At 44.0% G+C, this 13,643-nt stretch overlaps 1 protein-coding gene across 3 annotated transcripts in view; it reads right to left on the bottom strand.

Moving 5' to 3' along the window:
- Prdm2 (PR/SET domain 2) overlaps positions 1-13,643 on the bottom strand; it is a 127,328-nt gene that overhangs the window by 66,622 nt on the left and 47,063 nt on the right. For all 3 annotated transcript variants that reach the window (XM_045150661.1, XM_004657627.2, XM_045150662.1), the window contains exons 5-6: positions 12,256-12,408; positions 4,334-4,460 (exon numbers count right to left, since the gene is read on the bottom strand). In XM_045150661.1, the coding sequence (XP_045006596.1) occupies positions 4,334-4,460; positions 12,256-12,408 (280 nt within the window). The remainder of the gene's footprint in view (positions 1-4,333; positions 4,461-12,255; positions 12,409-13,643) is intronic.

Below are 13,643 nucleotides of genomic sequence, written 5' to 3'. Positions count from 1 at the left end.
AATCCATTTATAGGAAGACATTTCGAAGAGTAGGAGCCTTTCATTTTGGTCCTATTGTGACTTCAGCAGCCAGAATACCATGTGATACAGGCTAATCATACAAGAACTGGGATCCCTTAAGATGGCCCGAAGCTTCTCTGAGGGACTCACCACTCCCAGCCCAGGCTATATTCTTTGAGATTTTACCTCCTAACTTGACTTTGGTAATTTAGCACCTTTGGGAAGATTTTCAAATATGTGTGATTTCAAAATACTAGATTGTTCTTCACTGCACCAAGGGGTCATTGCAACAACTCTGATTAGAGAGAGATGAAACAGTTCCTTTTAAGCTGATCATAAAAGTCACCTGGATAACTAGTTTAGATTCTCAGCACTACTGAAGGTTTTTGTGAAGGACTGAGCCACCTGACCTTAAGGATGTTTCCTACAGTTTATATTACTGGGTTATTATAAACCTTCTGTCTTCTTCACCATCCAGCATTAGTATAAAACTTCTTGCTAGCTGCGCGTGGTGGCACACACTTTTAATCTAAGCACCAGGAGGCTGAGAGAGAAGGATTGCCAGGAGTTAAAAGGCCAGCCTAGGGCTAAATAGTGAGTTCCAGGTCAGGCGGGGTGAGAGAGAGACCCTGCCTCAAACAAAACCTCTAGCTCCAATTTTAACTCCTATTTTGCTGGAACAGTGAGGTCTGTACATTAGAGGCTTCTAGTTGAAGCACAACAGTAAAGGCTTGGCCTGATAAAGACTATAGGACAGAGATCCACTGCTTCCGAGGTGGTCCACACCAACTAGCTAAAGGAGCCACCAACTCAGAAAATCCTTGGCAAGAAGCCTGCAGTCACCATTAGATATTGTACTCTGAGTTACCAAGAGTCCACAAGCTTCCCTTCCATTGTCCCACTTGCCTCTTGCCAACTTCATAAGAGTAAGTAGCTCAAGCTCTTCACTACTGTTACACCCATTTTAAAGTTAGGAACTGCACCTCTTCAAGGTGGTATGACTGGCCCACAGTCTCACACTGGGTAGAAACCTAAGTGCCTCTATTTCCCAGTCCTCCATCAGGCCTATCTGTGTAAAGTACTGATGTCCTTCAGGTAAGGTCTCAGGCAGCAGAGAGCAGGGCAATACTACTGCTGTGCAGTTAGCTCGCGGAAGTGTAGTGCCGCATCACAGCACCTGCTGGGCACATGCCAGGCCTGAGGTCCATTCCCGGCACCAACCAATCAATCAATACCAAATAAAGGATTCACCAACAGTATTTATTGCTAGCAAGTTTAATCTCTCATTTCTCAATCATGAGTAGGGAGCAGAGATAGAGATTTAAAAAAATTCTAGATGTGCCTTTTCTATACTACTATCATGGATAATAATCCTCCTATAGTTCACATTAAGACAGCCAGAGACACCTAACACTAGGCCCTCCCCCTTCTCTACTTGAAAAGTTTAATCTGTTTTGTCCAAGGAACTTCTTGAATTTAACCTTAGAGTGCTCAGACATGTATGAAAGGTTAAGCAGAACTGGGCGTGGTGGCATATGCACTTAGAAGGCTGGAGTAGGAAGAACACTGTGAGTTCCAGGCCAGCCTGGGTCTACAGAGTGAGTTCCAGGCCAGCTAGGGCTAAAATGAGACCCTACCTGGCGGGGAGGGGAAGGATGATGGTTAAGCAGAAATGCAGAGCTGTAACCCCAAAATAAATCCTAGTGGAAAATGCCACATTCAGCCCATGGCAGAACTGCCTGCTCCTGGTCAGAAATAGTATGGACTACATTCTCAAAGTGAGATGGACTTTTCCTTTCTTACATGTTGAGTCATTTGTGTTTGCCCACCAATGAATTACTTCCTGAGGGCCTACTACCTGCCACCCAGCCACACTGATCAACAATTTTGACAAACTCCAACTGCAGCCTAGACTGTAGATCTCATGAGAATTACAGCTACCTTTTTGCTTGACACTGACCATTGAGCTGTATGACAGAAAAGAGTGCCCAGAACATGGCAGAAGCACAGTAAACATTAGGTCATATGACAGAGCGAAGGAAGAATGGGACCAGCTTGTTACATGTAAAGGAATTGGGGCTTTTCATTTACTGTAATAATCCTGATGCTCCTCCAATGAGCTGATGAACTCTTCAAGGTCCCTACATGCAACACACAGCTGCAGGCGTAACAGCTGTCATACAAAAGAGTAGAGGTCGAGAGCAGTGAAGAACTCAGACCTTTGTTTTTCTCTCTCTTAACCAGTATTAGGTGGGGCTCAATGTCAATCTACAGACCAGCTGTGCATCTTCAACATCTGGCTTTCAGTAATGCTAAGTTAATACTGCCCCTGAGTGAAGCTCATGTGCATGTTCTATCTAACATCACAACCAGAAAAGACACAATTTCAACTCTGAAGTCTCCACTGCACCTGAAAAGAACCGAGTTAATATAAAAGCTGGAAGTTAGCTTTCATGGTGTATTTAAAACTATTAAGCTTGACTATTTTTCTCCAAACTTAGGTCCCAGTGAGCGAATATGGCTCCAACAGTAAGCTGCCAAAAACAAGCTGGCTATATGCTCCAAGTATGAACATCATGCAAGTCTTTTAATTAAAACTGAGGATTCAGTACAGTGTAGTCATTAAATAACAATAGGACAATAAGAAATATTAAGTATCCAACAATAAAAAACCAGCAATCTAGGCACTAAACGTGTAAGCTCACAATCACAAATGAATCAAAAAGGCTATTTTCAGGTTCTTCTAGGCATCCAAAACTTTTACTAAAAAGAATGAGTTGAGACTAGGTGTGGTGGTACATGCCTTTAATCCCAGCACTTGGGAGGCAGAGGAGGAAGGATAGCTGTGAGTTCAAGGCCTGCCTGAAACTACATAGTGAATTCCAGATTGGCCTGGACTAGAGTGAGACCATATCTCAAAAAAATAAATAAAAATAAAGAGAATGAAATAGGTCCCAAACATATTCACCAAAGTATACTACAGGAAAAAATTGACTTTGTCATTAAGTTATAAACACTTTTCAATGTAGTTAAGTCTAGTGGCACAACAGGGCCCTCAGTCTACTGATGGCGCTCAAGTCACAACCTACCTAAAAAGATTGGCAGCATAAACATAACGAACACTAAACACAGAAACAGGTCAAATTTCATAGTTCAGAAACAAAATGCTAAGCTTGTTATCAATGAAAGCCCAGTACACATTTAATTTCGTTTTAAACCTGTAATTGTCTAGACTCTGATTATCTGATCCAGGACAGAGTATTTAATGACCTTAAGCAGAAACTAAATCACATTCAATAAATAGAAACTACTCAGCAAGAGGCTCACCAAACACCCGAGTCTATTTCCATTTTGCTGTGAAATGCAAAAAATAGGTAATTAATGGACTTGCGGAGTCTTTTTAGATTTTCAAACACCAAACTTGATTTTATTTACAGTCTGACTTCACATACTTTGTTATGTTCTTGGTGAAGAGATTACAAAGTATATCTAAAAATATGCAAAATTTAAAAAAATGTATTTCAATGCAATTTAAAGAAAACTGCCACACCGTGTCTGGACATGAATTCAAACTAGGTTCTACAAAAGATTGCCAAATTCATACTAAAATTCCTCATTAAAAATTTCCATGGCCGTATCAGAATGCCAGCTGGAAATAGGATACAGCCAGCCAAACTATTTTCCTACCCTCAAATTATCTCCTCCCTTTGTAAGTGTGGCTGCATTCTACCTTCTGTTCAAAACATCATAAATCATAAAACTAAGAAGCGAGTCAAGATGACAGACCAATACGCCTCAACTTCCACAATGCCCCGCAGCATCCTTTGGGGAAGCCCACCGCCCTCCAGCTCCCCTCAGTCTCCGTCTCTCCGTAGAACTCTCCCCGCCTCTCTCTCCTCCTCCTCGGCCTCCGGCTCCGGTCCTCCGCGTCCCTCTGGACCTCCTCCCCCGGCCCGCGTCCTGCGCGGCGGCCGAGTCAGAGGAGCGCTGTCAGCCGGGCCGGAAGACAGGCCGCCTGTCGAGAGCCATTCGGGTTCTCGGTGGAGGCCGGGAACGAGCCGCGCCCGGCCGGGCCGCGTACTTTCCCCCGCGCGAGCGCTCGGGTACAAGTTCGCTAACAGCTCGGTGAGCACCCTGGGTTCGCCGTGATTCAGCAGCGGGCCGGGCGGGGACCGCGGGCCGGGCCGGGAGGGCCGAGTCCGGAAAAGGTCACCGAGACGTCGCGGGCGCCGCGCCCGGCCCGCGGCCCGGATGCCGACAGAAGGGTGGCGGCGCCGGATCGGTGACTGCGCCGGGCCAGGGGATGCGGTCAGACGCGGCCGACGAGTCTTACCTTTGCGGCTCTTCGGGGAGCTCCGCTTGCTCCGGGCGCTGGCTCGCTCTTCCTCAATCGCAGCTGCTATCTCGGGGTTGTCTTCCCCATTGTACCAGACCAGGAGCTCCTCGCCAGGCGCGATTGGCTGCGGAGAGAGACGAGACAAGCGTCGAGCCAATCAGAGAGGCGTTTGTTAGTGGGGGCGGGGTCGGCGCCGCGGCGGGCGGGAGTGGGCGCCGATGGCAAACAGCTGTCGGGCGGGCGCCGCCGCAGGCTCGCGCGGAGAGGGGAGACGCTCGTGGCCGCGCACAGGAAGGAGGCGGGGCTCGCAGCCGATGGGAGGAGCTCTCGGGCGCGCGCAGCGGCAGCGCTGGGAGGAGGAGCTGCGGGCAACGCGCAGGGAGGGAGTCGGGGGATAGGTGTGGAGGACGCGGGAGGTAGGGACCGCCTCGCACTCCGTCCCTGCCTCACGCAGGAGAGAGGGACTGCCCCGCAGATGTGGGGTGGATGCTCGGTCTCCATAGCCAGGTGCCTGCACATCCTACAGCGCCAAACCTCACGCCACCCATTCATAAAGAGAAAATAAAATGTGGAACCATTTTGCCTCAGGAAATCCAAGCGGATGGGAAGTTGAAAGCAAAGGCAAGGAGCAGCACAAGCTTCTGACCCCAAGAGCACGCGCAGCTTAAGGCTCTGCACGCTGGACCGTGCGCGCGCCGTTTCGGGTATCACAGAAATGCTAACCCAGGCAGCGCACGGCCGCACATCCCCTACGCAGCCACCAGCCAGCGCGAGGCCGAGCCCGTGAAGACATCGAATGTGCATCACACTCAGAAACAAAAGGAAACGCTGTTTATATCTCCTATGTGTAACACTTCTAAAGCAGTAAATTCTTCACAGGCATATATGACCGTGAGGACACCACCACCATTATACAACACCTACAGCCTGATGAAATATTTTGAATGCAACAACGATGGGCCCTAATAGAATTGTGGGAAATAGCTTTCACTCTCAAGGGCTCATTCATTAAAAAGTTCCACGGAATCAATGCAAGTAAAAGTCCATCACTGGATAAGAGTCCATGAGTCTATTCTGTCAAAAATGAACCAGCAAATATGTAAAAAGTAATACTTTTGAAATAGATCTCAACAAAACAGTGAAAAAGAAATGAGGGAATTAGAAAACAACCACTTAGCAATCAAGACTCACTAATGGATGCTAAAACTCATCAGTGAAAGTCTGGAAAGATCATTTGCCTACTCTCAAAATAATCCCCCCACAGAGTTATTATCAATGGAAATACTGTCTAAGAAGACAGCACTTGTCTCCTGATGCCATCCATGCACACAGTATCACTTCTGGGATGCTAAAAGGTGTGACAGGAGTTAAGCACAATGAAGCCCAGGAGTTAGTCTAGAAAACAACTCGCCAGTTCTTCTGAAACTTCTGTTTCTGCTGAAACACTAACCTTAAAGAGACTGGTAAGACGATGACCACCAAATACCATAACAATGTTTTCCTACAAATGCATGACTGGAAACAGCTGACAACATCTTAGTATAGTGGACAGATGAGCTAATAAAACACTGTCTTGGGGCTAAGGAGATGGCTTAGCAGTTAAGGAGCTTGCAAAGCCTAACGACCCAGGTATGATTCCCCAGTACCTGTGCAGTGAACCACACACCTGGAGTTTGTACTGTCTGAAGGCCTGGCATGCTTCCCCTCCTTTCTCTCTCTCTGCTTGCAAATAAATAAATAAACTAACGTACACTGTCTTGGGGCTGACTTCCTGGTTTTGACCAATGCATGATGTAAAAGTAAGAATGGTCCTATTTTGGTTTGGTTTTTGAAGGGGATGGAAGTTTCATCTAGCATCAGTTTAGAAACAAAATAGTTCCCCACTTCCACAGCTTCTAGTTTAGATAGCCCTTGGTAGTAAACATTATTTTGTTTCATTCTCTGAAGAGCTCCCACTATTTATATAGTTCCAATTTCAAAGAATTTAGTTATCTAAAATAAAAGAACTTAGCCACTGTTCCTTTGCTCCCTAAATTGACATTTTCATGTATTTTTAAGATATTTATTTGTAAGCAAAAAGAGAGAGAATGAAAGAGAGGGAATAGGCACACCCAGGGCCTCTTGCCACCATAAACAAATCCCATATGCATGCACCACTTTGTGCACCCAGCTTTTCGTGGGTAGTAGGAAATCAAACCCAGACCATCAGGCTTTGCAAGCTTAACAATTTAACCATCTCTTCAGCCCCCAGTTTATCAACTATGAACTAACATATTTTGCCTTTGTTTGAATCAATCAAACCTAACATTCCCAAATCTCATTTGATAAATCACCTATGCGTGAGTTAAAATCACCATCACATACGCCTTCTGGCACGCTGATGAGCTAATCTGCTTTATTCGCTTTTTGAAAGTAAAAAATCTCTAAATCATGTAAATTTTGGTTCATTTCACTTTTTAAATTTTATTCATTTATTTGAGAAAGAGAGGCAGACAGACAGGGCCTTTAGCCACTGCAAATGAACTCCATACACATGCACCACCTTGTGCATCATCTGGCTTTACAAGGGTACCATGGAATTGGACTTGAGCCCTGAGGCTTTGCAAGCAAGTACCTTAAATGCTGAGCCATATCTCCAACCCAAAGTATTTCATTTCTTTGTGTTTTATATCATATTCATAAAATGATGACATCAAATAATATTTGAAATAAGGATACTACAAAATATTTGAAGTATTAAATAAAGACAAAGTTAAAAGAAAATGGGAAGAACAGGGAGAAACTGTTCTTAATATATTCTTCAAACAGTGCAGCCACAACACTGGCTAGACGTCAACACTGGACAATCTCAGGAAACCTCCAAGAAAAATGACGCCTATTCCCACCAACCCTCTTCTCCAGGTGTCAGCAGAGAGCACTCAGCACTAGCTACTGAAAAGCTCAGTACCAACACAGAGCAGAGGAAACTCAGGGGAAGAGAGTACATGGGACCCTGGATTTGCTTCTCCAATACCAATATGAAGGGAGGAATGGAAGGAAGGAATCAATGCTAGGTTTTCACAGAAGGGCACTCACATCCATCCAACTTATTCTTACCGCAATACACATACTATGAAAACACACCAAAATCGGTTTGTACTGCAAATTTAATGTAAATTTTTTAAATGCTAACAGGCTGCCAAAACCCTAAACAGGAACCTGGTTTGTTCACCACCAAATAGCTGTCTCCATTGCTCATGACTAAGACGTTACCATACTGGAGCTGCATACTCCCAGCATTCTGTAAAAAGAGATACCATTCATTTCTCTTAAAAAGAGAAAAATACAATCTTTTTAAGCGAAGGAGTTTTGCTTTTTTTTTTCTTTTCTGTGCTGTTGCTATTTTCTGCACTCCTTAGTATTTTGAAGACAAAAGCAGCACAAATCCACGTTTTAAGAAAATGAAGTTGCAAAATAAGGAATGAGGGAGGTCCCTGATGCCCCCAAAACATTACAGGACATTGCCAAGACCCTTGGCTTCCCACCAGGAATAGATGGTAAGACCCTATTGCTAAAGACTTCACATACTTGACCTGCAAGGATACCAAGAAATCCTGCTGGAACTGAGCTGATAACCTCCTCCATGTAGACCAGCTGATAGAAAGCTGGAAGAAGCCATTCTGCATGCAGTTCAATGGGAGAGAGAGAAATCACCAGTGAAGATACTCAACAGTGGACACTGCAAGCCTTTTATTTGGCCAGCCACACCAAATGATCCAACAGGTGCAATAGAGGCACATCTGTCATGGTGGAAACCAACTGCCCTCTAATTGGACTGGAGGCCCACTCCATGGGAGGGAACACATCCCTGATACTGAAAACTTAAAACAGGGGTAGTCATGAGCCCTAGGGGTGTAGCGTCTGCTGCTGTCTGGCTAAATGTATATACTATGCTTATCAAACTGCCCAGTAAGCACTTCTCTTAATGTTCATAGCCTAATATTAATGCTACTCTCACTTTTAGTAGAATATTTTCTCTTTTCAGGTGGCAGTGACGTTGGGATGACTCAGAAGGTATCATGGTGCTGGAAAGAAGTGACCAGAGTGCTCAGTACTGTAATATCTCTATCACACTCTCCAAGGCTCAGGATCTATTGTGGAAGAGGTGGTGGAAAGAATGTAAGAGCCAAAGGAAGGGTAGGACTCCTTACAACGTGCTCCCCCCAGACACAAAGTGGCCTGGTTATCCATGACCTCACAGTGCCTGACACTACCTACACAAGACCATCATAAGAGGAAGAGAAGATCATGACATAAAAATAAAAGAGAGACTGATTGAGATGGGGAGGGGATATGATGGAGTTTCAAAGGAGAAAGTGGGGGGAGGGAGGGTATTACCATGGGATATTTTTTATAATCATGGAAGTTGTTAATAAAAATTTGAAAAAAAAATAGGGAATGACTCAAAGGTTAAAGGCACTTGCTTGCAAAGCCTGCTGGCCTGGGTTCAATTCCCCAACACCCACATAGAGCCAGGTATACAAAGTGGCACAGGCATCTGGAGTTCATTTGCAGCAGCAAGTGGCTCTGGCACAACCATACACAGTCATTCTCACTTTCACTTTTTCTCTCTCCCTCAAATAAATAAATATTTTCTAAATATGAAGTTTCAGACCCAAACAACATTTTTGCCTGCAGAGTCTTGCAACCCTGAAGGACAAAGCGTTTTGAGAAGTGTGTCGCCAGGCAGCAGCACTGCTGCAGGAGCTTCCCAGCAGTGTGTGCTCACACAAGCAAAGATGGCCAGCAGGGTGCTGGCTGATGTAGTCTAATAAAATCTCAGGAGACCACTACTGAAAGAGTATATAACTATACTATATGGTAATGTTTAAAACACAAACAAAAAAGAAAACATCAAACCCTTCCAATTTGTCTTTAGAATTCAGAAAGGCTGGGATAGAGAGATGGCTTAGCAGTTAAGGTGCTTGTCTGCAAAGCCTGAAGATTCAGGCTTGATTCCCCAGTACCCACGTATGCCAAATGTACAAGGTGGCACATGTATCTGGGATTAATTTGTAGTGGCTAGAGGCCCTGATGCACCCAAGCATATTCTCTTTCTCTCTCTCTCTCTCTCTGTCTCTCTCAAAAATAAATAAAATAAAATATTTTTAAAAGGGGGCTGGAACTAGGCATGGTGGCCAGTACTTGGGAGGCAGAGGTAAGAGGATCACCATGAGTTCGAGGTCACACTAGGACTACATAGTGAATTCCAGGTCAGCCTAGACTAAAGTGAAATCCAACCTTGGGGGGAAAACAAAAAAGCCTGGAGACCTTGTCTGTCCTGCTCATCAGTGCAGTCGTGTACCTGGTACACAGAACTCAATAAATACTTATGCAAATAACGGACAGGAGATTGCAGGCGTAACAGTTAACTTTCGGAAACTTAAAATAGCTTTTGTGTTTGGTTGATTTAGGGTAGTTTTGTTGTTGCTGTTTGGCTCCAGGGCCTACAGTATGTTCTGCCACTAAGCTATATATATCCTGAGACCTGAAGTTTTTAATCATAGTAAAAACAAAACTAGTGCTGAGATTCCCCAATTATCTTAAGGGTAGAATAATGAGTTGAGAAGGTGATACAGAACCCGGAGGACATCACATGTCATTCGTTTACAAAATCTGCCCCCTAAAATGATTAATCCCAAAAAACACAGTGAAGATGGTCACCAGTGAGGAATCTGAAAGGCTTCATGCATACATCAAAGGTAGGATCAGGGATGGCTGCAGAGATCAGAACTGTTATTTTGAACAAAAACAAGCAAAATGATAACTTATTAGTTCACACTTTGAGTAGTTATTTTACATTAAGATACTACAAATTGGCTTCTTTGATCTTCACAATAATGCATAACTTCATTTTAGTATCTTATCTAATACAAAAATTCTGAAATCTAGGTGCTTGAAAAAGTCATGTTTACATAATGCAACATGGAAAACTCCACATTTGACTTTGTGACAGATCATAATCAAAAGATAGGTCCAGTAAAAATACTGCATGAAATTAATTACCTTCTATCTACTTATATAAGATGTATATGAAATATAAATGAATTCTATGTTTAGACTTTGGCTCCATCCCCAACATATCTCAAGTGTATGCCCATATTCCAAAATTCAAAACATTTCTGATAATAAACACTACCAATAAGGGACATTCAGCCTACACTACTGTCTCCATCTCACACACATCCCTCGTCACAATTGGTTTGTTTGTTTGTTTGTTTGTGGGAGGGGGGAGTTGTTGTTGTTGTTGTTTGTTTTACTCTTTGAGATAGAGTCTCACTCTAGCCCAGACTGACCTGGAATTCACTCTAGCCTCAGCGTGGCCTTGAACTCACAGCAATTCACCTCCCTCTGCCTCCCGAGTGCTGGGATTAAAGGCGTGCGCCACCTATGCCTGGCTTCCTCACGGCTATTCCAGAAAGTGACACTCAGCCTGCAGTACTGCCTCCATGTCACACTCATCCCTCAGCATTGCTTCAGCTTCACCCACTACTCTACCTTGCCAATTCAACCAAATGTCTCTCAATTATGCATAATGGAAAAACAGAATGAGTTTCTGAATCCCATTTCAAATTTAGTGTTTTGAAAATCATATAGCAATCCTCCTAACAAAAGCATGCTACTATAATCCAGCCAAAACAAAGTAGGAAACAATGTTTTGGATGTAATGTGTGTGTAAATGAAGAAAAAAAAAAATTCCTGGGAGGAATAGAAGCAAGGACATAGGTTTATAAATTAGGTAATAGGCAGTCCAATTAGGTGACAAAGTCAGAAAAATGCGGGTAAGGAAAATTCAATAGTCACATGTTAACAAAACCCACAAAAGGCCTAGTGCTACCAGGATGACAAGCTGGGGACTCAGCACCCCTGCCATGGCCTTCTCGTCATGCTCCTTTGTGAGAAGTGCCCAACTCTGTGAAAGACACTTCACAGGCTTGTCCTGCAGCGTGTGACATTTTAATACAGATAAGTAAACAATACTTGCTAGGTACAGAATTTGTAGCAAAGTTATATGTTCCAAAAAGGCAAAAAAAGATTCCACCCTAGAACATTCCATGTATAGAATACAGACCGGTCTTCTACATGAACACGACCAGTGAAAATAAGGGAGAGAGACAGAATCTAGCTTGTCACAGAAACACAGCAACATGAGAGGCAGCCTGGTAGTAATATCCCAAATGTACTGGATATCCTCTTCATCAGCTCTGAGCATGGCTGTCCTTTACCTCTGAGCAATTAACATCTCCAAATCAAAATTCAGCAGAAGGGCCAGGCATGGTGGTGCATGCCTTTCATTCCAGCACTTAGAAGGCAGATAGGAGGATAGTCATGAGTTCAAGGCTGCCCTGAGACTACATAATGAATTTTCTAGGTGAGTCTGGGCTAGAGTGAGACCCTACCTCAAAAAACAAATCAAAACAAAAAAAATCAGCAGGAGAAATATGTTCTATTTAACTCTATCTTGAATAAAACTAAAGGAAAGAAAAAGCCAACAATCCAAGACTGAAGACTATTCATGTGTTTTTAGTTAACACAGTATCACAACACTACTGATAGCTTCTCACGGTGGGCTAAATCTACTAGACAGTTCCCACCCCTATCTGAGTTACAGGAGAAGGAGGGAAAAGCTGCAACTAGATAATCAGCAGTATCAGGGAAGATGGAGTCTGTAATTACTCAACCTGAGCTTCCTGCTTTCATTCCCCTCACATGGGAAGCTGCAGCAACCATCTATTGAGCACAGAGCCCTGAGTGCAAGGATAAACCACTCCACACACAACCCTCTCCAGCACTGCAAAGTTGTCCTTGGCAATTAGCACCTGGGATAGCAATTAGAAAATGTTGGGTAACCACTAGTAGACTCATTCCAGAACTGTTACCTTTAAAGTTTTATAGTAAATGGCTCTGTTGATTTCCAGTGGAAATAAATTCTGCTCTTCTCCTGAGCAAGCCCAGTTCACATATCGCAGCCAGTTGCCTTTCTGTGGATCGGTGGCATCAATGCACATCCATCCCAAATTCGGGTAGTATACCTAGGGACCAGACAAGCGTGAGCCTCTGTTAAAACAGGAGTACCTGAAAACAGTTCCATCTTCCACTTTTAAAACAATGGTTTTCATTCCTTACAAGTACTCTACACGCATTTCAGAGAAACAAGATAAAGAAGGATAAAGAAAAAGAAAAGCTGCTGGGCTGGAGAGACGGCTTAGCAGTTTTGGCCTGTAAAGCCAAAGGACCCAGGTTCAATTCCCCAGGACCCACGTAAGCCAGATACACAAGCAGCACATATGTCTGGAGTTTGTTTGCAGTGGCTATAGGCCCTGGCATGCCCATTCTCTGTCTGTCTCTCTTCTATCTCTCTTTGCTTACATATTAATTAATTAATTAAATTAAACAAATATTAAAATTGAAAAACAGAAAAGCTGAAAACTGAAACCCTAAAGTGAAACTTCTTAATTCTGTTTCTCTCTGGGCTTGGTTATTTTTGTTAGACATAAGCAACTGTGGTTAGAATGCTTTTGCAAGTGTGTGCAGAGGGACAAGTGGCAAGTACACTCCCTCACATGTCACTTGGCAAAACAGCACTTGCAGTAGTGCCCAGAAGCACCTGAAACTGACAAACTTTTGGGGATGTCCTGCCAGCCTGAGTGCTGAGTATGGGTCTGGACTGCTGGGCTACATAGCGCATAGTGTCCCTCTCTAGTGGGGTTGCCAGGGACTTCAGAAAGTGAGCACAGCTTGTAAATCAGAGACAAGTTATGATGCTTTTGTAGGCACAGCTCACCTTAGCAGTTACCCCATCCAGCATATCAATCAAGACTATGCCTTTAATCCCAGCACTCAGGAGGCAGAGGTAGGAGGATGGCCGTGAGTTCAAGGACACCCTGAGACTAATATGGTGAATTCCAGGTCAGCCTGGGCTAGAGTGAGAGCCTATCTTGGGGGTGGGGGAAGACTAGAGTGTGGTAGGACACACACTGGGAATTATCAGAGCCCTCCAGGAAGTGATAGTGAACGAGCCCGCTTTCAGGAGCCGCACGGAGAGCAGCCTTCATCTGATCCCTGTGCACTCAGTTCCTTCCCAGAAGTGCTACCAACACTTACTGCTCATGCTTCATGTAGACAGCATCTACTTTGCATGCAGTTTTTAAGTTTAATTTTGTGTGTGTACACATATATGTGTTCTTTTCTCCCAAACTAGACAGCAAAGTACCCAAGGACAGACTGAGACAGAAGTGCAAGCAGTCATGTGGAACAAGACAGCCGT

Source organism: Jaculus jaculus, chromosome 5, assembly GCF_020740685.1.
Source record: "Jaculus jaculus isolate mJacJac1 chromosome 5, mJacJac1.mat.Y.cur, whole genome shotgun sequence".
Lineage (NCBI taxonomy): Eukaryota > Metazoa > Chordata > Mammalia > Rodentia > Dipodidae > Jaculus > Jaculus jaculus.
This window is presented reverse-complemented; position numbering and strand designations above follow the sequence as displayed.